At 53.5% G+C, this 27,017-nt stretch overlaps 1 protein-coding gene across 1 annotated transcript; it reads right to left on the reverse strand.

Moving 5' to 3' along the window:
- Window positions 1-241: 241 nt before the first annotated feature.
- Window positions 242-13,679, reverse strand: F9 (coagulation factor IX). Its single transcript, XM_066559824.1, has 8 exons — window positions 13,613-13,679; window positions 11,414-11,577; window positions 11,049-11,073; window positions 9,236-9,349; window positions 5,923-6,051; window positions 3,541-3,779; window positions 2,908-3,031; window positions 242-789 (listed from the first exon to the last, which is right to left on the reverse strand). The coding sequence occupies exons 1-8, from the start codon at window positions 13,677-13,679 to the stop codon at window positions 242-244; spliced, it is 1,410 nt and encodes a 469-aa protein (XP_066415921.1).
- Window positions 13,680-27,017: the final 13,338 nt, after the last annotated feature.

Raw genomic sequence — 27,017 nt, forward strand, 5'->3', positions numbered from 1 at the left:
GTGCATTCAGAAATGCAGCCGTGGGTCATTAGAGGCCTTTTTATTTCCTTATTACCACATTTTCATTGCATTCTCTCAACTTCAGCCTTCCAAGAGCAGAAGTTATTTCATCCAGAAACGTTTATTGAAATGCCACGATCTCTCCAAGCCACGGGCATTGCCGTGGTCCCTCTGCACGCCCCCAGTCCATCCTCCAGCGTGGAGCAGCCTCCCCAGCAGGGCACCGTGCTCCTCCCCGGGGTCAGGGGAGCCTCGTGGTTTGCTTGATCCACTTGACGTACTTGGAGACCCTGGTGTAGATGCCGTACTTGCCGGGCAGGGCGCACTCCTCGCCCCAGCTGGTGATGCCCGTGAGGAACCAGGTGCCCTCGATCTCGGTGGTGTAGGGCCCGCCGCTGTCCCCCTCGCACGTGTCCCTGCCCCCGCTGGGGAACCCCGCGCAGAACATGTTCTGCAGGATGCTGGTGGAGGTGCTCTTCAGGCAGGTGGGCCGGTCCACGAAGGGCACCCTGAGCACCTGCAGGGTGGTGGCCGTGCGGCCGCGGAACAGCACCTTGCCCCAGCCGCTGACCGTGCCCACGCCCTGCTTCAGGAGGGCGTTGGTGAACTCGCGGCTGCCCAGGCACACGGGGGTCACGTAGCTGCTGAAGGTGAGCGGCTGGTCCAGCTCCAGCAGGGCGATGTCGTTGTGGTACTCGTTGATGGAGGCGTTGTAGGTGGGGTGGGGCAGCAGCCTCACCACCTTGCGCAGCTGCTCCGTGTGGTCGTCACTCCTGACGTCGTGTTCACCTGCACAGAGCAGCGGGGCCGGGCAGCACCAGGGACTGTGCCCTGCTGGAGCCACTCCAGCCCAGCCCAGAGCCTGCACCAGGGACTGTGCCCTGCTGGAGCCAGCCCCGTGCCACTCCAGCCCAGCCCAGAGCCTGCACCAGGGACTGTGCCCTGCTGGAGCCACTCCAGCCCAGCCCAGAGGCTGCAGAGGGCTGAGCCCTCAGGTGCCTCTGAAGCTGGTCTGGCCAGGCTGCTGGCTCCTCGTCAGAGGCACCTGCAGGTTCCCTCCCATCTCAGGCCCCCAGCACTACCCAGGTGTGACACTGGGCACCCATCATCCAGCCAGGCACCAAAGATGCAGATGCTTTTGCCAGAGCTAGCAGTAAAGGGGCTGTTCTGGGGATTTAGCACCCACAGAGAGAGGTAAGGTGATGTCACCCTTGCAGCAAAGGGGGCAGAACTCGCTGATGAAAAATACTGGTCTAAAATAAATAATGTATTAATGAAAAGAAACCTTAACCTCCCCTCTCTAGACACCCAGAGCCACGGGACAGGATGGGGCGCGGGAGGGCAGCGGTGCCACCGCTGATGCTCACAGGTGCCCCTGAGCCAGCCCGAGGCTCAGCTGCTCTCGGCCTCTGCCGGCACCTGCGGGATGCTGGGATCGCGGTACCGGTACCGGCACTGGCACCTGCGGGATGCTGGGATCCCGGTACCGGCACTGGCACCTGCGGGATGCTGGGATCCCGGTACTGGCACCGGCAGCTGCGGGATGCTGGGATCCCGGTACCGGTACTGGCAGCTGCGGGATGCTGTGACCCCGGTACCGGCGGCTGTGGGATGCTGTGATCCCGGTACCGGCACCTGCGGGATGCTGGGATCCCAGTACTGGTACTGGCAGCTGCGGGATGCTGTGATCACGGTACCGGCGGCTGCGGGATGCTGTGATCCCGGTACCGGCACCTGCGGGATGCTGGGATCCCGGTACCGGTACCGGCACCTGCGGGATGCTGGGATCCCAGTACCGGTACTGGCAGCTGCGGGATGCTGGGATCCCGGTACCGGCAGCTGCGGGATGCTGGGATCCCGGTACCGGTACTGGCAGCTGCGGGATGCTGGGATCCCGGTACCGGCAGCTGCGGGATGCTGTGACCCCGGTACCGGTACCGGCAGCTGCGGGATGCTGGGATCCCGGTACCGGTACTGGCAGCTGCGGGATGCTGTGATCGCGGTACCGGCACCTGTGGGATGCTGTGATCCCGGTACCGGCAGCTGCGGGATGCTGTGATCGCGGTACCGGCACCTGTGGGATGCTGTGACCCCGGTACCGGCGGCTGCGGGATCACAGGTGCGATAGCATCCTGCGGTGCGCGATGCTCTGATCGCGGTGCCCGCAGCCCGTTCCCCCGCCGTGTGTAACAGGTGCGGAGAGGGCAGGGCAGAGCTCAGGTGGGCGAGGGCGCAGCCCCTGAGGCCGCATCCCCCGCAGCCTGAGCAGCGTTAAGGATGGGTTTTGCCGGGCGCCGTGCGGCAGCCCCCGGGCCGTTCGGGCCGTGCTGCGGGGGCTTTGCTGGGCTCTGCCGGGCTCTCCGGAACCGGCGGCACCGAGCAGCACCTGCGGAGCCGGCCTGAGGTGAGCTCTGTGGGCACGGGGGGAATGGAGCTCCCAGCTCCCAGGCTGCTCCTGCAGCCCAAACGCGGGGGACATTCTCGGCTGGCTTTTCTTACCTTAGAGATGCTTGCTATTGCTGGAGACACGGATATGTGATTCAGGGCTGAAAGTGGAGGAGCAAAGAAGCCTAGGGAGGGGAATGCTTCTTCCACCGGGCTTTAAAGCCAGCTGGATGAGCCTCTGGCTCAGGTGGGCTCGCCCATGGCCAGGCTGATCTGTGCTCACACTGTGGCTCTGGGACCAAGGCAGACCAGGCTCACTGCCCCTGCCAGAGATGGTGGCACCTGCAGGACCAGGCTGGTGAAGCGTTGTAAGTTCAGCTGGGCCTCTGTGCCCCCAACAGCTCGAGTCAGACCCCACAGCAGCTCAGGTCCTGCTGCTGCTGCCCCTCAGTGTGCTCAGAGCCCTGTGCCCTGCCTTGCCCAGCCCCGTGCCTGTCCCTCCCCTCGTGCCCAGGCGCTCACCTGCCACAGCAGTGAGGTTGTGGGTGTAGCCTGGCTTCAGGCAGTGTGCTGCTGTCACCAGCCACTTCTCGTTGATGATGGTGGCGCCGCAGAAGCCCACGCCTTGGCTGTTCACCAGCAGAACCTGTGGGAGCAGGGCAAATCACACTTTGGAGTTTGTGTAAGCCTGGACCAGTGGAAGGTGGCCCTGGAACTGGCAGGGGGTTGGAACTGGCTGATCTTTAAGGTTCCTTCCAACCCAAACTGCTGGGTGATTCTATGATCTGCAGCAACCGATGGAGCCAAAAAATGAGTTGTATTGCTCCTTGCAAAACTCCCTTCCCTCAGCCTTCAGCTTACTTTGGGTACATTCATGGACTACAGGGCAATCTCTTGGTGTAGCTCGACCCTTTGTGCCCCACTGGGTAAAGCTGCTGTGACTCTGACTTGTGGCTTTCTTTGCCAGAGGAGAGCCCCGTGCAGGCAAGTTTTGTTGCTGTGGCATAAAACTGTGTATGGAAAGAAGCTGTGCCCCTGCTAGGCCTGGACTATTGCCAGCCTAACCCCAGAGACAGGCTCTGGGTGTTTAAAGGCAGGACGCTCTGTGCTCAGGAGGGCCTGCTGGGGTCCCAGAAGGTTTGCAAAGGTCGGTACCTGCCAGGGCACCTCTCCCTTCATGCTGTCCGAGCCGCCGACGACGCGCGTGCCCGTCCTGAGCACGGGGGCGATCCTGGCGGGGGCTGCGGTGCTGCTCTCCGTGGCATTGTCCTGCCCCTCCTCAGGGCCATCCTCGGGCTCCTCACCCGTGCTGTTCCAGTGCTCAAAGGTGTTCATGGAGCGGGTCAGCTTCCTCCTGGCCTCGGGAGCCGTGATCCTCCCGCAGGGAAACGGCACTGGAGAGGAAGGGGCACATGGGGGCTGGCTGTGGCACACCGGGACTGTGGCTGGTTGTGGCACACCAGAGCTGGCTGTGGCACACCGGGGCTGCCTCTGGCACACCGGGGCTGGGGCTGGCTGTGGCACACCGGGGCTGGGGCTGGCTGTGGCACACCAGAGCTGGTTGTGGCACACCAGGGCTGCCTCTGGCACACCGGGGCTGGCTGTGGCACACCGGGGCTGTGGCTGGTTGTGGCACACCAGAGCTGGTTGTGGCACACCAGGGCTGCCTCTGGCACACCGGGGCTGGCTCTGGCACACCCCACAGCCACCAGAGGCGAGGCAGGAGGGAAACCCTCACCTCAGCACAGCTTGGGACCAGTTCAGGGCTGTGGGCTGAGCACGGGCACCCTGGGCACAGTGCCTGTGCCTTGGAGCACCAGTGCGAGCGAGATGGAAACATTGCAAAAGCATTGATTGTTTCTGGGCTTTGGAAATGACACCTGAGCCGCTTTAAAAGTGAAAAAAGCTTGTGTGGGGCAGCTGTGCCTGCTCTTGGCAGGATGTGTGCTGCATATCCGGGAATCCTGTGCTGGGCATTGCCAGAGCAGTGACCCCAGAGCAATGAACAGCCAGCTGGGACAGGGCAGGAAATAACAGCTGCCAATTGTACAGATAATCCTGCTTGGCACCAAGGTGAGGAAAACATTAATCAACTCTTCCTAGAGTTGTATATTTCCTGTTAATGAAGAACTCATCTGCAGGCTCGTTTCAGACGAGCTCTTCCCATTGCTCTCCCACGCAGCGTGTGCTGAATTCCTGCTGGTGGTGGCAGTCAAAATAGTAAATAGCACCAGGCATTGTCTTTCATCTGAAAAGCTCTCAGAAGCACTGAGCAAACAAACATTAGTGTAAAATCAGATGTGAGTGTGGCCTATGGAGACTTCATCCTGTATTTCTAAACAGTTCACTTTAGGGACAGGACTCAAACGAGTGTTGAGTGATGGAAAGTGGTACCTGCAGGCTCAGCCTATGAAATTAAGGTTTCAGAGCCAACAAAACAAAGCTTTTGCAGGAAGGACAACCACGCAACCTGAAAGACAATCTTCTTGCTAACTGCAAACCTTTCTGGTCCAGTGAAAGTGATACAGCATTGTTGGGCAACACAGGATGAGATCCTCTGTTCACAGGATTCCCAGCCCAGGATCCTTCCCAAACTGATTGCTGGCAGCCAGCCCTTTCAGGAGGCCACTGCTCCCTGCTGCAGCTCACAGAGCTGCCCTGTGCAGGTGCCTGCATGTCAGCTTGGGTGTGCAAACCTGCTGCAGGTGCCTGCATGTCAGCTTGGGTGTGCAAACCTGCTGCAGGTGCCTGCATGTCAGCTTGGGTGTGCAAACCTGCTGCAGGTAGCTGTGTGTGAGCTTGGGTGTGCAAACCTGCTGCAGGTGCCTGAATGTCAGCTTGGGTGTGCAAACCTGCTGCAGGTGCCTGCATGTCAGCTTGGGGGTGCAAACCTGCTGCAGGTGCCTGCGAGTGAGCTTGGGTGTGCAAACCTGCTGCAGGTAGCTGTGTGTGAGCTTGGGTGTGCAAACCTGCTGCAGGTGCCTGCATGTCAGCTTGGGGGTGCAAACCTGCTGCAGGTGCCTGTGTGTGAGCTTGGGTGTGCAAACCTGCTGCAGGTGCCTGCGTGTGAGCTTGGGTGTGCAAACCTGCTGCAGGTGCCTGCGTGTGAGCTTGGGTGTGCAAACCTGCTGCAGGTGCCTGCGTGTGAGCTTGGGTGTGCAAACCTGCTGCAGGTGCCTGCATGTCAGCTTGGGGGTGCAAACCTGCTGCAGCCAGCTGTTGAAAATGTCATAGCATCAAATGGTAAACTGACTTCAGATAGCAAAATGTTCATCTGCTCAATCTCTTCTCTGCCAGGTGTGCTTCTGAGATGCTCGTGTCCAGTTAATTTGCTGTGTTGTGGTGGGCTGGGTCTGCATGTGTCAGTGTGTTTATAGGTACTGTCATGGTCTAGGGCAGGGTAGAGCTGGGGAGCACAAGGAGAACCAGCTATTCTTTAGCCCTTTGTGAAGCTGCAGCCTCAAGCACTGCACTAAATCCAGGACAAAGCCTTGAAAACTTGAACCCAAATCTCTTAAAAGCAGTTTAAAAGCTCACCTGTAGGTTCGCAGGACTTTCCATCTTCGTGCAGTTTGTAGCCAGGGGCACAGGAGCACACAACCTTCTGTGGGGGCTGATGACTGCAGAAGTGCTTGCAGCCTCCATTTTTAATAGCACAAGTAAAGTCTGAAAGAAATGGAAATAAAACTGTGAGGGCTCTTTTGAAACCCAGCTGGTCAGAGATCTGTTGAGACTGGGGGGTTTGGGCTCAGTAACCCCTGTGGCTGACCCAGACTGTGGAAAGCAGATGGTGGTTTGCAAGGAACTGGGGAGGCACGGCAGTCCCATGCCTGCTCTCAGTACAGGGCAGGGCACTGGGCAGGTTGAGGAGCTCACAGAGCCCCCCAGAGCCCTGGCACAGCCTCCTGCCAACAGCTGTGTGCTGGCTGAAATGTGGCACCTGACCCGACAGGACTCATGCAAATATTTGGTGACAAGCCACGTGATTTCCCCACTTTTGTGCTTTTGGCAGTGGGGGAGAACACCCTGTAAAGACTGGAGCAAAACCTGTACTTGTATAGACTGGAACACCCTGTATAGACTGGAGCACCCTGTACAGACTGGAACAAGCCCTGTATAGACTGGAACAAGCCCTGTATAGAATGGAACACCCTGTACAGACTAGAGCAAGCCCTGTATAGACTGGAACAAGCCCTGTATAGACTGGAACAAGCCCTGTATAGACTGGAACACCCTGTATAGACTGGAACACCCTGTATAGAATGGAACAAACCCTGTATAGACTGGAACAAACCCTGTATAGACTGGAACACCCTGTATAGACTGGAACAAACCCTGTATAGAATGGAACAAACCCTGTATAGACTGGAACAAACCCTGTATAGAATGGAACAAACCCTGTATAGAATGGAGCAAACCCTGTATAGACTGGAACACCCTGTATAGACTGGAACACCCTGTATAGAATGGAACAAACCCTGTATAGACTGGAACAAACCCTGTATAGAATGGAACACCCTGTATAGAATGGAGCAAACCCTGTATAGACTGGAACACCCTGTATAGAATGGAACACCCTGTATAGAATGGAGCAAACCCTGTATAGACTGGAACAAACCCTGTATAGAATGGAACAAACCCTGTATAGACTGGAACACCCTGTATAGAATGGAGCAAGCCCTGTATAGACTGGAACACCCTGTATAGACTGGAACACCCTGTATAGAATGGAACACCCTGTATAGACTGGAACAAACCCTGTACAGACTGGAACAAACCCTGTATAGACTGGAACACCCTGTATAGAATGGAACACCCTGTATAGAATGGAGCAAACCCTGTATAGAATGGAGCAAACCCTGTATAGACTGGAACACCCTGTATAGACTGGAACAAGCCCTGTATAGACTGGAACACCCTGTATAGACTGGAACAAACCCTGTACAGACTGGAACAAACCCTGTATAGACTGGAACACCCTGTATAGAATGGAACACCCTGTATAGAATGGAGCAAACCCTGTACAGACTGGAACAAACCCTGTATAGACTGGAACAAACCCTGTATAGAATGGAACACCCCATATAGACTGGAACAAACCCTGTACAGACTGGAACACCCTGTATAGACTGGAACACCCCATATAGACTGGAACACCCCATATAGACTGGAGCAAGCCCTGTATAGAATGGAACACCCTGTATAGACTGGAGCAAACCCTGTACAGACTGGAACAAACCCTGTATAGACTGGAACAAACCCTGTATAGACTGGAACACCCCATACAGACTGGAACGCCCCATACAGACTGGAGCAAGCCCTGCTCCCAGGCAGGGCTTTGTGCTGGGGTTGGTGCTGGGCTCCAGGTCCAAGACAAGCCTTGTGCTCCTCCTGGGGCACCACCAGCTGTGCCAGCCCGGCCTGGAGGAGCCCTTCCAGCAGTGAATGTCTGTCCATCGGTGAATGCCTGAGGGACACCCCCAGCCCGAGGCACAGCCCGGTCTCCATCCCTTGCACCCAGCCCAGCCTCACTCCTCTGGGGGCAGCACCTTGGACCTGGGGAACCACAAACCTGCAGAGGCCCTTGCGATTCCCAGGGAGTTTTCAAATAACTCCATGGCAGATTAACTCCACTCCTACTTCCTCAAGGACACCTCCCTTCCTGTAGCCATTTTAATGCCATCATTTACTATTTTTACAGAGCTCTTCTTCACGCCTCACTTCCAGCTCTATTTTTGCTCCTCACTTCCCCAAGAAATCTGCAATGAGACTATTTAAATTTGATGCAACTTTGAAATGCTCTTTTTAACGTACACTCCTCTCTTGCCAGAGCAGAAATACAACTAGAAAGAGAATCTTTTATTAGTGCAGTGAGTCTAGCACATTATGTGAGCTGCACAGCCCCTGTTTATATTATAAGAGCTGAATATCCCTCTTGCTTAAATTATCAGCTGTTTGGTTTTCATAAACTCCTCAACCCATCAGGAAAATATTTGCCTTTTATTTGCCTCCAGAATCAAGGTCGCTGCTGATAATTGTAATTATGAATTAAGCAGAGTGCCATTGAGGGGAAGTCAGGACAGTCCTGCCCTGCCCAGCACCTGCTGCTCAGCCTGGCATGAGGAAGGGGAGTGGGAGAATGGGGATCCCATGGGGTCTGTGGGAGCGCGGGGGTTCCACGGGGTCTGTGGGGAACTCTGCTCTCAGCAGGTGAGCAGGCTGTCCCTGGCTGAGCAGTCCCAGGCAGGTTTGTGCTTTGGGGACATAAAGGAAGGGCTTTGTGTCAACATTTGCCCTGGCAGCCACAGCTGGACAGGAGACCTTGAGCCTGAGTCTCCACTGAGCCCTGCCTAAGAGCAGGTGCCCAGCAAAGGGGAGCTGGGGCTGCTCTGGGGGCTGGGCAGGACCAGAGCCAGCCCCTGCTGTCCCCAGGCACGTCCCCCTGCCATCCCCAGTGCCCTGCTGTCCCCAGGCATGTCCCCCTGCCATCCCCAGTGCCTGCCATCCCCAGGCACGTCCCCCTGCCATCCCCAGTGCCCTGCTGTCCCCAGGCACGTCCCCAGGCACGTCCCCAGGCATGTCCCCCTGCCATCCCCAGTGCCTGCCATCCCCAGTGCCTGCCATCCCCAGGCATGTCCCCAGGCACGTCCCCCTGCCATCCCCAGTGCCTGCCATCCCCAGGCATGTCCCCAGGCACGTCCCCCTGCCATGCCCAGGGCCAGCAGGCTGCATTTACACCTCCCTGGCTCCCAGCACAGCACGGTGGGTGTCAGCCAGCCCCAGAGGGTGACCCTGACCCCGCTGATCCCAGGGGTTGCAGCAGGGCCCCTGGGGCAGCCCTGGCACGTACCTATCTCACAGTTCTTGCCTTCATAGCCAGCTGGGCACCAGCACACGTAGGAGTTGATCTGGTCCTTGCAAACGGCTCCGTTTTTGCACGGGTTGGGGTTGCACTGATCCCCATCTTGGAGAGAGCACAGCAGAGTCAGCAAACACAGGGCCAACACCCACCACAGCCCAGCCAGGGCCAGCACAGCTCCTCCCTGGGCTGGGGACAGCCAGGTCCTGGCAGCTGGGTGTGCAACACCCGGGCAGCAGGGCTGTGTGCCCTGGGGCTGTGTGCCCTGGGGCTGCGTGCCCTGCGGGTCACCCTGCCCAGCTCAGAGAGCCCCTCTGCAGTCACCATGAGCAGCACCTCGTGGCTTGGCCACGTTAGACAAGAGGAGAAGGTTCGCTGCTTCAGGAGCGCTTTGAGTATCCTACCCTGGGTTGTTTGAACACAGGCTGCTCTGGGAAAGTTTGAGTCTGTCCATGGGGCTATGGACACCTGTCTGGTGTCAGGATTGAGAACCTCCCTGTTGCTCTTCCTTTCTCAGTCCTGCACTGTCACCTGCTCTAGATTTCTCCCCATGTGCCAGGGCTTTAATTTTCCAGCTCTCCAGCTGGGAACCTGAGGCTTTAATGAAAACGCTGATATTGCAAAGTTGGGGATGTACAGCTCTGGAGAAGCAAATCAGGGATGTTAAACCATGGGGGATGCCCTTTGAATGTTTGTGCCACAGCACAAAGAAAGGTCAGGGCCAAGCTGGGTTTGTGCCCTGTCAAGGGTGGCAGCCCATGGGGCTTTCAGGAAAGGGCTGGAATGCAAAATGCAAACAGGAACAAATGGTTTGTCTGAGTCCTGCTGGAGCTCTGAGGCAGGGTGAGGATTGCAGCTGGGGCTGGGGGCTGTGCAGGGCTGAGCTCCTGAGGGCTGCACTCTGAACAGCAAAGCAGGCACCCCAGATGGCAGAGGAATAGATGGCATTCCTTATTTTTGATGAGCCAATTTGTTGTTACAGTGGCAGGGAAGCAAATGCAGTGTGGAGTTTGATCAGTTGTTTTTTCAGAGGACAGTCCTACAATGCAAATGTAATGTTTTTATTTTATAGTCTGGACTGAGTAATCTGAATTATTTAAGGCTTTTTAGTGAGATGTTCTGGGCACTCTGCCAATCTACCAAACAGTTCATTTATTGAAATGTCCTCAAAATTAGTTTCAGATGGTGTAGTGGGCATCGAAATCTTTTTGTTAAGGGACCAAGGAGTCGCTGGGGATGGAGGCTGAAAAGGAAGAAGTGGATGTGGAAAGAAAGCAGTGAAGCAAGGGTGTGAATTGCAAACAGCTGTTTGCTATGATCATGTTGAGTCTCCACTTTAATATGGCATTTCTAGGGATTCACGCTGTGCCTGCACAGGGCTGTGCCTTATCTGGAGATCTCTACTAGAGAGCAGAGCATTTGCTGGTTGCTGAAGGGCTGTTAATTATTGCTGTGGTATTTTTCTCTGTGGCACAGCTGAAACTGGAGCCAGAGCGTGACCTGGGCTCAGTGAGATCCAGCACTCTGCCTGCACGGGTTTTGTTCAGTGAGGTTTTTCAAATTTGCTCAGAAAAACCCTGCTTGAACAAATAAAATGCTAAGGCATCCTTTTTTGTTTGGCTTGCCATTTCTGTACCAAGGGGACAGACCCAGGCTGGGCACTGCAGGATTTGGAGTGCAAGGCTCTGATGGCTCTGCCCTTACAGTTCCTGGATGCTGGAATACATTTGTTACAGACACATCAGGTCTTTATGCACTGAGACAGGAATATTAAACATTAGAACATCAAGAAAGCAGCTCTTACCAACATATGTTTGCCAAAACTGCATCTGCAAAGGGAAAAAAAGAAAAAGTTTCCTTTGTTTTCTACTTTCTGGGTGTTGTGTGACTGAAGCAGTACCTGGATGGCTCCTAAGCTGAAGGGAAAGACTTGCAGGGAAACCACCACCTCCATATCCCAGTGGTGACTGATAAAGCCCTTAAAGCCTCTCCCCAGCCCAAGTGATGGAGCACAGATGAGAACCTGCCATGCCAGAGGCTGCCCTTGCCCTGCAGGTTTTCTCCTGGCTGTTCCCTCCTCCTGCCCCTCTGTGCCAAGCTGAAGGGCTGGAGGGAACAGGGTTGGGGTTAGGTTTAGGTTAGGGTCAGGTTAGAGCAGCAGGCACTCACCGTTTTCTCTTCATTCTCAAACACCTCCCGGGCCTCCTCATAGCTGCACTTCTCCTCGATGCACTCCCTCTCCAGGTTGCCAGGGATCACCTCCTCCAGCCGGTTGGAGTTGGCTCTGCGCTGCCTCTGCAGCACCGAGCTGGCCTCTCTGCTGCCCAGGAACACTGGAACGGGCAGGGAGGGCAGGGCTGGCAGGGCTCTGCTGCCCAGAGAATGAGCCCTGCCAGGTGTGCACCCCCTTTGTCCATGGACAGAGAAACAAACCCTTTCCAGGTGTGCATCCCCTTTGTCCATGGACAGAGAAACAAACCCTTTCCAGATGTGCATCCCCATTGTCCATGGACAGAGAAACAAACCCTTTCCAGGTGTGCACCCCATTGTCCATGGACAGAGAAACAAACCCTTTCCAGGTGTGCACCCCATTGTCCATGGACAGAGAAACAAACCCTTTCCAGGTGTGCATCCCCATTGTCCATGGACAGAGAAACAAACCCTTTCCAGGTGTGCACCCCCTTTGACCATGGACAGAGAAACAAACCCTTTCCAGGTGTGCACCCCCTTTGACCATGGACAGAGAAACAAACCCTTTCCAGGTGTGCACCCCCACTGACCATGGACAGAGAAACAAACCCTTTCCAGGTGTGCACCCCCATTGTCCATGGACAGAGAAACAAACCCTTTCCAGGTGTGCACCCCCATTGTCCATGCCAGAGACAGTCCAGCAATGTCACTGTGGACTGAGCTTTCTTTATTGCCCCACCTCAGCCCCTCTGATCCAAGGGATCAAATCTGCAGAGCCAAATGTCAAAATAGTCAATAGAAATGGCCAATGGCAAGAGGGTGGTTGGGAGGGCTGAAGTTTGATGCTTAAAATACCCCAAAGCAGATGATGTGAGAATCTCCCATCACAGATGCATAGAGTGGAATAAGCTGTTTGAGAGGGGGAAATAATGGGCTTTTTCATGCTGCTGCTGCTTGGTGAGGTCTTGTTTGGCCACAGAAACTGTCCTGCCCTGTGTGCCTGTGTAGCTGTGCTGGCCATTGGCCCCTGCAGAGCTCTGGCCCTTGGGAGCAAGGGGCCATTTCTCTTCTCCCTCCTCCTCATCCTCAGCCCTGGGTCCCAGCATCTCCTGCAGGCAGGAGGGGACACGAGCCTTCCTCACCCCCTGGGCCACCTCCTCAGTGGGCTGTTGGTGTCCACCCTCCTCACGGGGTCCCACCTGCTGCCTTTACAAGCAAAACCTGATTGGGACTGAAGGCTGCAGGGTCACTCTGTGGGGTGACAGGAATGGCACCCTGTGAAGGGCTGGGAGCCTCCTCCCCCTGAGAATGCACTCCCACACCACCTACCAGCTTCTGAACCACCAACTGAGACAGGCACACAGGGCTCTAGGCAGGTGCTGGCAGGGCACACCTGTCCTCTCCACTGTACTTTATAGGGGGTACACCTGGTGGGGGCTGGAAAAAATATGAGTGTTTGCTCACTTTTCATTGCTGAGCAAACATTGTGGAAAGAGCCTTTTAAAACCTGTTCCCAGCTATGTGTTAATGAAAGAAGAAAGGGCAGCCTTGCAGGAAACAGGAGCTCACACTGGACGTGAAGCAGCCTCTGCTGGAAGTGTTGCTGCTGCAGATAAATCAACATCCTGCGTTACTGTGAGTGATTGCCCACATCCACCAGCTGCTCTCTCCTGTCCCCAGCTCTGGCTGCATCCCACAGCCTTTGTTAAAGCCACACTGGGCTTGCCTGTAAACAATCCTGGCAGTGGCAAACCCAAGGAGTGTTTTATGGATGTGAGCACTTGTTTGCTCTCCAGGACAAAGGGATGGCACACAAAGAGGTGTGACTGTCACTCCTCCAGCAGCGCTCTCCCCTTTCCCCTTCCGTGTGTGCCTCCTAAAATGGCTGAATGGAGCTCTGAAAGCTTAAAGATGCAAAAACCTAAGGAAAAATCCATTCTGAAAATTAATCCCTGTGACACACGCTGTGTAAAACCAGCACAAAAGCCATTATTTCATTCCCCCAGCAAAGAGCAGAGCTTTGGAGAGGAGCAGTGCAATGCAGCAGTGCCTCTGAGCTGCTCTCCCAATACTGCCCGAGCTGTCACATTCCAAGTGACAAACTGCAAACTGTCCCTGCCCGTGTCTGAGACACCTGTGCCAAAGGTGAAGGGTTTGCTGTCTTTGAGATGCACTCACCTGTGTTTGCAGCAGCCAGCCAGGCTCCCAGCAGACATAAGGAGAGCGTGAGGGGGCCCTTTGCCATCTTCTCCCCCGGCCAGGCTCTGACAGCGCGCAGGGCTGAGCTCGGTCCATGGTTCAAAGGGCAGGAGTTGTTGATTTACTGCCCTGGGCAGCCCTGGGGTTAAGGTGGCCACACGTCCCCGTGCCCAGCACAGGCAGCTGCTGCTCTGCCACCTCAGGGCACGCTGTGCTCCGTGGCAAGGGGGGCTCACAGCCGGGCAGGGGCAGGGGCAGGGATGGGACAGGGATGGGACAGGGACAGGGATGGGACAGGGACAGGGGCAGGGATGGGACAGGGGCAGGGATGGGACAGGGACAGGGACAGGGATGGGACAGGGGCAGGGATGGGACAGGGGCAGGGATGGGACAGGGACAGGGACAGGGATGGGACAGGGGCAGGGATGGGGCAGGGATGGGACAGGGATGGGACAGGGACAGGGGCAGGGATGGGGATGGGACAGGGATGGGACAGGGATGGGACAGGGACAGGGGCAGGGATGGGACAGGGACAGGGACAGGGATGGGGCAGGGACAGGGATGGGACAGGGATGGGACAGGGGCAGGGATGGGCAGGGATGGGGATGGGACAGGGGCAGGGATGGGACAGGGACAGGGACAGGGGCTGGGACAGGGACAGGGACAGGGACAGGGACAGGGATGGACAGGGATGGGGATGGGACAGGGGGTGCCCTTTGGACGTGCTGCTGTCTCCAGGCTGCAGCACCACTCATGCTCTGAGGCCACAGCAGCCCCTGGGTGGCTGGTAAAGCTTCTCCTCGAGCTTATGACCCATACATTCTGTTCACTCAGTCTGGAAAATGAGGAACATCCCTTTGTGAGGCACAGGGCACGGACATTTATGGCTCATGGGTTTGGGGTTACCTCCATATACAACACACACCCAGCAGGTGAAGAGGAGATGCTGAATATGAGTTGCAGCCTCGTGAGATCCTCTTGTCTAGGTGGAAAAAAAAATCCTTTCTCTTCCTTTTCTTTAGCAAACAAAAAGTCCTGAAACCTATAATTCATCTTGTTTCTTCTTGCTGCATTTGAAATGATCTTTATTCATCACTGACAGTAGCTTTTGTTATCAAATTTCTGTGCTTGATAAATGAGTTAGGATGAGGTAATGTGCTGTTGATGTAAATTGAATGCAAAGTGAAGAAGGTAATGATCGCCTCTCATTCTCTGTGCATGTGGAAATGCAAATGTGAGAAAATAAATGGGGCTAAAATGCTGAAACAATACATCTCCTATCAACAACGAGGAGTGGGGAGAATGGCTGCCATAACAAAGGATAATTAGAATCTCATTACTGTAAATATTTTACTTTAGAACTTAGGTCAGTCAAATTATTTTGGGTTTATGGTGCATATTTCTCGTGCAATAGTTTTTGCAACATTATTGCCAATTAATCTTCACAGAGAATGCCAGCATCATTAGAATAAGCACAGCTATTAATGCAAATAATTTCTATTGTGTACTACTATTGCTGTCAACTTCTGGGGCACTAATTTGAAAGTAAAGTGCTCCTTTTTATTTATTTTGCAAACAAATCCTGAGAACTGTGATCCCTTTGGAGATGAAAGCTTTGTTGTCTGGGTGGCTGACATGGATCGGATCTGGGTCTATTCTGACTTGGTGTTCAAGAAGAGGAGTGTTTAAATAACACCCAGGTGATGTTCCTCCCTATTGAATGGTTGCTGTGGCCATGAGCTGTTGGGAGAGGTCCCTTCTGGTGTGATGTGGTTGTTTATTGAGCTATCCCTTTTTTGCTGGGCTGCCAGGGCTGCAGGGCAGCTTGCTCCTGGCAGGGGCACCCCTCTGACCTGGGGCTGCCCCTCCTTCAGGGGAGCTCTGCTGCCAAGGGAAATGAAACCTGTGAGCAGCCACAACCAGAAATCTATTTCCATTTCAATCCGATAGATTTTTTAAAAAATGTGCTCTGCCTGCACTGATCAATAATGTTAAACAGCCTGATGGCTTGAGATCTTGTTAAAGGATTGTTCATAATCTCCCTTGTCTCCAAATGCACTCTTTAAAGTGAAAAATCCTCATTCCAAACCTGAAGCAATTTGCCCTTGCCCTGTAGACAGCTGTGGTAAGAAATCTTTCCTTAACCAAGAGCAAACAAGCTATTTCTAAAAAAAACCCAAAAAGCCAGAACAGGGGAAGTGGTGCTTGATCTTTATTTTTTCTTGCTCTTTATGTGGTGGCTTTGGAGTGGCTGGTTTCTCTGCAGCTCTGGATGTGGGAATTCTGCAAACACAAAGGCAGCAGAGCACAGTCCCTGCCTTTCCCTGTAATGATTAACGTCCTGGAGAAAGTGCCAGCTCTGGGAAACGTCTGTCAGACACTCAGGTGTGCCTGGCCACCCTCTCCTCTCCTCTCCTCTCCTCTCCTCTCCTCTCCTCTCCTCTCCTCTCCTCTCCTCTCCTCTCCTCTCCTCTCCTCTCCTCTCCTCTCCTCTCCTCTCCTCTCCTCTCCTCTCCTCTCCTCTCCTCTCCTCTCCTCTCCTCTCCTCTCCTCTCCTCTCCTCTCCTCTCCTCTCCTCTCCTCTCCTCTCCTCTCCTCTCCTCTCCTCTCCTCTCCTCTCCTCTCCTCTCCTCTCCTCTCCTCTCCTCTCCTCTCCTCTCCTCTCCTCTCCTCTCCTCTCCCTCTCCTCTCCTCTCCTCTCCCTCTCCCTTGTGATTTGGGCACTTTTCCTCTGCTTTTATGCTTCAATAATTGTGCCAAGAAGAGGGTCCCTTGCTGAATTCCCTCTAGATCCATCCATTGCAGTTAGCACTTAGCTCCATCCCTCCCATTTCATTCTGGTTTTAATTAGACTCCTGAACGGGAGCACAAAGCAAACTCTGCTTTCATCTGGGAGGTCCTGTGGCTGTGAAATATTTACAGGAAGTAAATAACTGTCAGAAAGTAAATAAGTGCCTGACTCTACATGGGTGTAAAAGTGCTTTGAAATAGTCTCATTCAAATAAAAGCTCCTCACGTTGAGTGGCAGTAAGAAAACAGCAACACAGGCAAAAAATCCCCAATGCAGAAGATAAACACAATTACTAATTCATGGAGCAGCACGTTTCCCAGTAGCAGCTTTAGTATCTTTCCTTGCAGTTTGATTCAAAATAGGCCAGATAAAAGGAAATCTGGATTTGGTTTGGTCATCATCTTTCAGAAGGCAGAGTGCAAGCATGGGCAGACCCAGCGTGCTGCTGAAGCCACTCTAAATTTAGCATTCCCCATCTCCACCTCAAAGTCTGATAAAGCAATGAAAGAGAGCTCAGCTCCTGCAGGTTTGGACAGGTCAGGAGGATCACCAGGCTCAACCATCAGTGTGCAGAGCAAGAGCTGAATGAAATAGAAGCTGAGAATCTGGCTTGCTGCTGTGCCTTGGCATGAGATGCCACAGCCCTGTCAGGCCAGGCAGGTGTGAGACAGAGCCTGTCCTGCCCCAGGCCTGTCCAGCTGAGCCCGATTCCTCCTCCTGCGGCAGGGAGCACCCACTGGGCCTTGCTCTGATGCCTCTTGGAGGAGGGAGGTGTCTCTCTCTCTCTCCCCTTTTCTGTTAACTGGAAAAGCAGCCTCAATTGACAGGTCCCATTACATCAAACTTTACTCTTGGGGAGCTCAAGCTGGGGTGAAATGAGTCTGAACCAGCAGAGCCAAACCCTCCACAGACAGAGCTCCTGCACCTAACCCTGAGCTCAAGTAACAGCATTCAGTGCTCTTGTTCTGCATTCAGTGCTCTTGTTCTGCATTCAGTGCTCTTGTTCTGCCTATTTTCTAAGGCAAAAATTGTGGCTATTGCTTTGTTCCTTTTCATTGCCTTAATCACATTTCATCTGTAGTTTTTATCCTCTCCTGGTCTCAGGGCATCCCTGTGTCCCATGCACTTTTCCCACCTCCCTTTCTTCCTGCACTTCATAGTTTTCCATCTTGACTTTAGGGACAAATCTGTCTGTGGTATTAACACTAAAACCCAAGGGGAGGATGTGCAGGGAAGAGAGAGGGATGTTTCTAAGCTGGGCATCCCTAATTGACAGCACCAATGAGCTCCCTGAGTCACAGGTACTTGAAGCAGTGGCACTCAGACCTTGTTCTCTGCTCGATCAATGTGGTTTCAGAGCATCCCTGCCAGCTGAGCTGCAGAGGCAGCTGGAGGCACTGAGAGCCCTCCCAGGGCTCTTGGGCTGCTGCAAGAGGCAGTGAGAGAGGAAATTCAGAGAGGGAGTGCCCAGTGTGCCCTGCCCACTGACCCCAGCACTCCTGGGGACGAGCCCTGGCTGCAGCCACTGCCACTCTCTGGGATCCCCAGCCTGCAGAGGCTGGGATGCCGTGAGCAGTTCACCATGGGCTGGTGGTTCTGTGGCCTCTTGGGTTCCCCCTTTGCTCCTGACCCAGTGCCCTGCAGGGCTGCTGCCAGGGCTCAGTGGGGCTGCTCCAGAGCCAGCACAGCCCTGCCCTGAGCAGCAGCTGCAGCCAAAGCCACCAGAGAGGGGCCAGGCTGCCCTGCCCTGCCTGGGCTCTGCCCTGCCCTGCCTGGGCTCTGCCCTGCCCTGCCTGGGCTCTGCTCTGAGGGCTCAGGGGGATGGCAGCTGGTGCCCAGGGCAGCTCCAGAGGGTGATTTCACTGGGGTACAGGGCAGGCACCCCCCTGCTGATGTGAGCATCTGCCAGGACCCTTGCAGGTTCCACTCTCTGGTGCAAAGCTGGCACCAAAGTTTGGGTTCATCCTCCTGCATTTAATCATTTGCACTAGTGCAAGGCCAGGAGACAAAGCTGCTCTGGCAGCATAGGAATAAATAAAATAAAATAAAGTAAAATAAAATAAAATAAAATAAAATAAAATAAAATAAATACCCCCCCAGGGGTCAGGTGAGCAAAACTGACCCTCAGGGCTCTCTGCTCCAGGTGTACACCACTGCTGCCAGGGGAGTGTGAGGAATGAAGCTCAGTGCTAGTAAATACTTCTGACCTGTGCCCTGGCTGTGGGTAATTTATGGCACACTTGAAAATCTCATCTGGGTTGTGTCCAAATCACAGAAGTTTATTTCCAAGGTGGTTATTTATAGACTGCCTTCCTGACTCTTGGGTTTTTTGTGGAAATGTCTGAACATCAGCTCTCTGAGCAATCCCCATAAAATTAAAATTTTCAGTTTTAATGGTGAATAAACAGTTTAAGGGAAATGAAATATTATCCAACAAATCCTTCCTTTCACTTAAAGCTCTGAGACTTGAAATATTTATTAGCAGTGTCTTGGCTCTGCAGCAGTGTTAAAAGGCTCAGCAGCATTCTAAGGAGGGAAACAATCCATTTGATTAAAAAGGAACAGAAAATGCCACTTCAGATTACAGAGTTTGGGAAAATGATCGGCACTTCTGTCTTCTCTGGGGCCAGAAAGGGGCCTTGGGTTTGATTCCTCCTTTAAACCTCCTGTGCCCCACAGATTTCTGTGGTTCTTTCTCATGGCTTGCCCCTGCTGGAGCAGTGCTGGCATTTCTGGGGCAGATCCACCAAGCTGCTCCCACACTCCTCCTCTCCATTGGTGCATGTGGGGCCTTTGGGGGTTTATTGTTCCACTTTGGGTTCTGTCTTCCCCTTTAGCTGTGTAGGAAACAGCCTGGTGGAATCTCAGAGGACAATAACTCAAATTTGGGGAAGCTGAGGAAACTTTTTCTCCAAAAAAAAAGTAAGATGAGCCAAACACCCGTGCCTTTTCTTTCTTAAAAAATGCTTCAAAACTTTCAAAGGGTTCTCTACACAGTAGTGAACAGAAGCAAGATGTGATTATTGAATAGGATTTCAAACTGCACAATGTCCCCCCTCCAAAATCTGCTATTTCAGAGAGCAGATAGGGGTGAAGTCACCTCTCCCAGCTGGAGGGCCCAGCTCCCTCCTCTCTGGGGCCAGGGGACCCTGGTGCTGGAGCTGAGCCCTTGCAGGACCCTGGTGCTGGAGCTGAGCCCTTGCAGGACCCTGGTGCTGCCCTCAGGCTCCTGGAAAGGAGGAGGTGGCGGCAAATTGTTGATGGCAGAATGAAGGAAAACAAATTATCGTGCCTGAAATCAAATGAGTTTAATTAATGCTTCTAATCTGTCTAGTGGAAGTTCTAAATGCCATTTGTGCCTTCATTTTTGCTCTCAACAGTGACAAACTCACCGGAGACCAACAAACTGAGATGTGTGGCACTAGAGCTAAAATATCCCAGAAGTGGAGTAATCTGGGGAAGGATTTCATGGTGGGAGACCTCGTGCAGCCCTGAGGTTTGTGTCTCACATCTCCCTCTGGGGCTGTAAACACCCCTGGGCTCGGTGCTGGGCTTGGTGCTGGGCTCTGTGCCTGCTCCCAGCCTGAGCCCTGCCCAGGCTCCCTCCCCACCTGCAGCCCTGGGGATTCCCTGCTCACCATCCTGCCTGGGCACGGGGGAAGTTTGTGTTTATCCTCAGAAGGAGCTGGAGCCACCCAGAAATTTATTCAGAGTTAAATCTGAGTAACACCTTTTCCCCAGCACAGGCTCTGGAGAAGCCTAAGCAAAATGAGCTGGCACAGATCTTTATTTTCCATGTCCATTCAGTTTTCCCCTCTGATTTACTCTTAGAAGTCACAAAACACCTAACTACAGAAAAGGGCAAATCTCCACCTTGCCAGGGTGAGCACAGCTGGCAGGTTGGACACATTCTACCAGACTGAGACAGGATCTTGTTGGGGGTTCTGCTGTGCTTTGGCCTTTTAAAATCCAGGTTCTGTGTCCTGCAGGAGGAAGGGAACAGTGATGTAAGAGCAGGAGAGTTTGAAGTGGCAATAAATAAACAGGGACTGGGATTTAAAGGCAAGTTCCTCCCTGAGAGTAAGAGAAGAGTTTGGAAACTGCCCAGGGATGCCGCAGGGATGGGGCACAGGGGTGGAAAAAGTGGTTTAAAAAAAGCTTTAAAGCAAAACCTGCAAGTGGAGGGGCAGGGCTGGGGTGGAAGGGGACACACAGGAACTCTCTGATCACAGAGTCAGGGTTTTCCTGTGCCCATTGAGGGAAGAGGTTCTGGGTGGACAGAGCCACTCCCAGCTGGAGCAGAGGCCCAGGTCCTTGCAGGGGAATGTGAAACAAAGCCAGACTGGGAACACGGGGTTTGGTTTGGCTGAAGCCCCAGAGCAGCTCAGTGCCATCCATCTGATCCTCCAGAGGAGCTGGCTGCTGTCCTTGGGCCTGCTGGGCCACCCCAGGAGCAGCAGAGCCCAGGGAAGGGTTTGTCCTGGTAGGGGCTTCCTGCAGCACCCGAGGAGGTGCAAATGTTCTGTGCAATCTGAATGACATGAGCAACCCCATTGCTGGGTAATTATTGCAAATGAGAGGAAACTTTGAACTGAAACAGGCCCCTCTGAAAAGGAGCCATTGTTTTTCCCATGCAAATTTGATGTATCTTGATTCTGCTGGTGCTGAAATGTGGGAATAATCTGTGGAGAGCCCTGAACATTTCTCTCTTTTCCATTCCACAGAATATGGCAGATCTCAGTAATCTTCTGTCCTATAGCCTCTGTGGTAGATTTAACAGCAGAAAACTGCCAATGCCTCAAAATAAAAATGAATTTAGGTTTGCATTGGGATGCAGAGGGAAGGAGTTATTTTTGTTGCTGTTTTCTTTTTCTGCCTTATGTTTTTTTTTTTTTACCTGCTCCGAATAGAGATTCTTTCAAGTCTTTGGTGTTTATGCTTCAAGCTAATGCAAATAGAACAGTGACTAAACCTGCTGGGTGCTGAATGTATGCAGAGAATCACAAATTTTATGGATTGTTTGTGTTATCTGAGAGAAATCACAAAGAATTAGATTGAGTAGTGACTTATAGAAGGAAAAATTTCCTTCCTTCCCTCCATTGTGGGTTTAGGGAAATGTAATCTATGTGAAGGAGCTCAGTGCAGTATTTTGAGGTGAATTTACAAGTTCAGTTGATGAAAACACTTGGGTTGATACAGCAGAACATGTACAGACTTCAGCAGGACAGACAGTTCTGTACCTTCATACTAAACAACTAGAGAGCACAGAAATGAATGCAGTGTGTGTTAGAGGGATTTCAAAGTGTCCAAATAATGATCCTCAGCAGGATCATAGCCAGCTGCTGGCCCAGGGGGGCTCCCCACAGCTTTTCTCCCTTTGCTTGATGCACACCTGGAAATGGCCCTGGCAGGAGCTCCCAGCCCACGCCAGGGCAGTGCCCAGGGAGAGGGCACAGGATGGGCACGGGCCATAAATCCTGGATTTGAGCTCCCCTGCAGGCAGATGGGAGTGTGGTGCTTGCTGACACATCCTTGGAGAGGGAGCAGCCTGTGCAGCCATTGCTGCATGCAGAGCCCGTCTAGGCCAGCAGCTCAAAAAGCTCTCAGGTCAATTAGGCTCCCTCGAAGAAGGTTTACAAAAATAATAGCAGGATTCATTTCCATGCCTTGTTGTGAGAAACCTGAGCCATTTTCTTAGCTATTAAAATACCAGTTTTGTGTTAACCAAGGCAGTCTGAGCTCTCCACATTTGGACAAAAGGTTGTAAGGGGAGCCCTTTCAATGGAGCAGATACAGCTCTAATCACACCCTGGAAGTACAGAAGAAGCCTCTTCACCCAAGAAATACAAGTGATGGTCACTGGGACAATGGCAGAGGTCATGGTCAAGTACCATTGCTGCAGAGTTCGAGCTGCATTTAGCATTGATGTGGAATTAAAAATGCTGCTTTGGGATGACCTGTGGCTCCTGCTGTGCCGTTTAGGGCAGAGCTTCAGAGCAATTCTCTCACAATTCCCTCGATTGGTTTGCCCCGTGCCAGGGAAGAGCCCCAGGACCCCTCAGAATTGGTCCCACTGCTGTGTCTGAACACTGCAATGTCTCACTCTGGGGAAATTGTGTTTTCAGCAGGGCCTGGGGACAGAAACCCATCCTGCCCTGTCCCTGTGCAAGGCAATCAGCACCTTCAGCAACTGCCCCATCAAAGCTTGAGATACTCTCTGTATGGTGCTGTGTTTGCACAGAGTGAAGAACCACGGGTGCTTTTGGAACAGGAACTCCATTTCTTATTCAACATTCAGGCCTTCAAGTTGATGAAACCACAGCAATTAGAGCGGGTGAGAGTGGGTAAGGTGCCTCTTCCACTTCATTTAGCACAGAAACTGAGTTGTCTCCCCCAGGCACTTGTCTTGCAGCCTGTGGGGCTGCAGATGGCTGGCACTTTGAGGGAAGCCTGTAGCTCAAAAGCAGCTCTGAATCATCCTGCCTGCCCTCCCTGGCACAGCAGCATCCCTGTGCAGCCCTGCAGAGCCCAGTGCCCATGGCTCTTCTCCCTGGCAGCCCCAGGGAGCTGAACCTGGGGCTGGTGGAGGGGCTGGGAGCACAGGGCAGCTCCAGGGCTGCTCCATCCTCTGGGCACAGAGCCCTGGGTGCTGTCCCTGGGCACAGAGCCCTGGGTGCTGCTGGCCCTGGGCACAGAGCCCTGGGTGCTGCTGGCCCTGGGCACAGAGCCCTGGGTGCTGCCTCTGGGCACAGAGCCCTGGGTGCTGCTGCCCCTGTGCACAGAGCCCTGGGTGCTGCTGCCCCTGTGCACAGAGCCCTGGGTGCTCCATCCTCTGTGCACAGAGCCCTGGGTGCTGCCCCTGTGCACAGAGCTCTGGGTGCTGCTGCCCCTGGGGGCACACAGAGCCCTGGGTGCTGCTGTCCCTGGGCACAGAGCCCTGGGTGCTGCTGGCCCTGGGCACACACAGCCCTGGGTGCTGCCCCTGGGGGCACAGAGCCCTGGGTGCTGCCCCTGGGGGCACAGAGCCCTGGGTGCTGCTGTCCCTGGGCACAGAGCCCTGGGTGCTGTCCCTGTGCACAGAGCCCTGGGTGCTGCCCCTGGGGGCACAGAGCCCTGGGTGCTGTCCCTGGGCACAGAGCCCTGGGTGCTGCTGTCCCTGGGCACAGAGCCCTGGGTGCTGCTGGCCCTGGGCACACACAGCCCTGGGCAGTGCCACCTCCAACAGCCCAACCTCGCAGGGAGCACAGGAGGGAGCAGCAGTGCCTGCCCAGCGTGGGAAGGGCATTTGGGGATTTGGGGGAGCCCCATCAGCCCTGCCCTGGCCCAGGGGCAGCAGGAGAATGGGCACACTCTGATCCCCTGGCACAGGACTCATGGCACCAGCCAGACCATGTTAAAAAGCAGGATCACACTTTGATAGGAAGATGTTTCTGAAAGCATTGCCAGGTGCTGTCCCCACATGGCCATTGCATCACTGCTGGCTGACTGCAGAGCCCCGTCTGCAAATCTGCACTGCAAGTTCTGCACACATGGGCAATTAGCATCTAGTTCTACATTACCCATAATATAACTCTCATCTCTTTAGCCTTTCCATTTTCACAGCTTTATTTTAAGGATAGAGAGTCTGTAGTGGGGACACTCTTGATTTGATGGGAGCTGATGAATAGGGTAAGATGAAGACCATATAAATATTTCTTTGAAATAGTGCAGCTGGTGGCAGAGTGAATCAGATGTCGGTGTCTCATGATGGTAGCTGTCACTTTACTGGACTTTTTAATTCAACTTTGAATCCATGCTTTATAGCCAGCTATCCCTTTTCTACTTTGTAATTTTTCATCCCCAGCGTGTCCATTGCACACCTGAAATATTTGCACACTTCTCAAAGGCGATCTGAGGTGGGGGATTCCAGCTGGCAGAAGAGCAGCACAGACTGACAGAGCAGGGGGATCCCCAGGCTCAGGCTGGGGGGCAGCCAGGCAGCTTTTCTGGGGATCATTTGATGGGGATTTGGAGGCTGGAGACAAGAACAGAACTGCAATGGTGAGCTGGGGGTATTTAGTGCTTCTGGAGTTCCCACACAAGCAGATGCACTTCCAGAGCTCCCAGTGGCCTGCAGAGCACAGGGAAGACAAGAAGCAGCCGCAGCTCCCAAAGGCAGAGTCAGCTCCTGGTTCACACTGCCTGTAGGAGCTCATTGAAGCTTTTAATCAGTGGGTAGAGGGTTAACTTCTGGCCCTGGACAATGAAAGGATCTGTGCATCCATGCAGAGTTGGAGACTCAGCTATCAGACAAGCTGAAAGGAATGATAGCCTGAGTCACCAGGATGAGTCAGGCGTGTTCTAGAAGGAGAATTCCTTTCTGCCTGTGGTTTTTTGTGTTTGACTAGGTATCAGTAAAGTGATGCTGGTGTTGTCACTGCAAACAGAATAGTAGAGCAGAACAAAGCAATGAAATTGCTCATGAAACTTGTGCAGGTGGGAAAAGGCACCCAGATCTATTCCACACTCCTCGCAAACTGCTCTAGAAATGCAGTAATCTAGGAAGATGCAAGTGCCTGTCTATTCTCTGGAGTCTCTTTGTACTTGTTCACTGCAGCAAAATCTCCCGAGGTAGCTCTGCTTGTACTTTCTGTTGAACTGTGAAATGCTGGAAGATGTGTTTGCAAAGAGAGATTTTCTTGGGGCAATGTTCTCTCCAAGGCAGCAGCTGCTTTCCCAGCCATCATTCTCTTCTGCTCTACCTGTTCCACTTCTTTCTCTCGGCAGCATTTTCTGGGCAGCATTTTGCAATTTGCTTTCAGCCTGCTGGGTGAAGGGCCCTGGGATCTCTGCCTCGTCCCTGCTGAGTCCTTTGGGCTGCAGTTCCCTGGTTGTACCAGGCTCCAGGCAGGTCTGCTGTGCTCCATCTCCTGCCAGCCCGGGAGGGACATTGTCTGGAACAGCCTTGGAAACCCAAAGAATGGCACTGGCTGAACAAATGCTACTTTAGTTATTGGAATGAGTCCAAAACCAATTGTAATAACAAAATTTGGGATTTGGCTTGCAGCTGCCAGCCCCTCATCCTTCCCTGAGTGGTTTTTTGTGGATGACTTTATTTGCTGCCTGAGGAAGAGGATGGGTGGGCTGGCAAACAGATGCAGAACTGAAACACAGGGATGAAAGTCCTGAGCCCCCAAAACCTGGAACTCCAAACTAAGAATATCACAGTGTTCAGAAAGATGAGGCTTCTGATCCTGTTGGCAAAACCTGCTGGTTCCCAGCTGGTCAGCCAGCTCTGGCATCCTCCAGCCACAGTTGCAGCAGAGCAATGACTGAGAGCTGCTCCCGCTCCCACATCCTCGCTGCCAGGTGTACAATTATCACCACCGAGGCAGCAAAAGACTCTGCCTTGGAACACAGCAGGCTCCAGCAGCTTGATTTCCCCTGGACAGCTGCAGCCCTCCATTCTGCAGCTCACTCTGATTCCTGAGCACGGCTGACATCTCTCAGCCCTTGACCTTTGCTGGCTGTGCTGTCCTGTGGCTGGGATTACTTCCAATGGCTGAAATACACGGGAGTGTTGAAGAGGTCAGGTAAGATTTTGGCTAAGGAGCAAGGTGAAAGGGGCAAGTCTCCTTTCAATGAGAAGATCTGGTTTTCCTCTCACGGATATATGGCTTACCTTCTTGACTGCTCCTTAATTAACATGAAAATGGACTAAATATTTTAAGCAAATCAGAATTTCAAGAAGCAGTTACAGCAGTGTCTCATGTTTAAATGCACGCAGCACTATGCACGTCATCATTGAATAATGAATTAATAAATATATCTGAAGGAATTTTTAGCTCAGAAAGCATTCCCCATTTTAGCTTCCAGTCAATTGCCCTATTTACTGCAGGTTTTTTTTAGCAATGCTATCAGTCCTGGAAGTAGCCTTGTCAATATTTTAGTTGCTTTGGTGCACAGGGCCATAGCATTCAGTTGAATTGTAATCCTTAAATTGGCAAGCAAACAGGTTTGCTCAGCTTGCCTGCTCCCTTTTTGGTAACAGAAGCTTGGAAACCCTCCTGCACAGGGAAGGATGAAGCCACAGCTGTCCATGGTTAAACCTCTCTCTGATGCTGCTGATTTGAAGGGTACAGAGAAACTTCACCAAGAGAAAAAACCCTATCATAGGTTGATCCAATCCTTCCAAAGACAAGGAGAGTTAAGGATTTAAATCACATCTTCTCTGCTCTCCCTGGCAGAGCTCACCTCCTCCTCTCCCTTTTTACAGGTGTTTCCAGCCCCTGGACCCGACCTGCTGGAAGGGAAGGCTCAGCTGTGCCTTGGATGGCAGAGTTTGGGCTCAGACTGGCCCCACTGCAGGGAGCAGGGGTCGTGTGCCACAATCCCTGTCCCCGTGGGCACACAGGGACACCCTGAGGGTGCGGGGGCTGCAGCCCCTCCTGGGCCAGCACCTGGCCCTGCCCAGTGTCCCCTGGGCTGGGACACAGGGAGGGACATGGGGAGCGGGGACACTGGGACACAGGGAGGGACAGAGGGAGGGACATGGGGAGGGACACTGGGACACGGGGAGGGACATGGGGAGGGACACTGGGACACGGGGAGGGG

Source organism: Molothrus aeneus, chromosome 14 (genome assembly GCF_037042795.1).
Source record: "Molothrus aeneus isolate 106 chromosome 14, BPBGC_Maene_1.0, whole genome shotgun sequence".
NCBI lineage: Eukaryota > Metazoa > Chordata > Aves > Passeriformes > Icteridae > Molothrus > Molothrus aeneus.

Excerpts from the sequence above, each read along its gene's own strand:
- F9 (XM_066559824.1), bottom strand. The coding sequence starts at position 13,679 with ATGGCAAAGGGCCCCCTCACGCTCTCCTTATGTCTGCTGGGAGCCTGG. Across the intron at positions 11,074-11,413 it reads TTGAGAATGAAGAGAAAACG|ATGCAGTTTTGGCAAACATA; the intron begins GTGAGTGCCTGC and ends TTCCCTTTGCAG. Across the intron at positions 9,350-11,048 it reads GTTTTGGCAAACATATGTTG|ATGGGGATCAGTGCAACCCC; the intron begins GTAAGAGCTGCT and ends GCTCTCTCCAAG.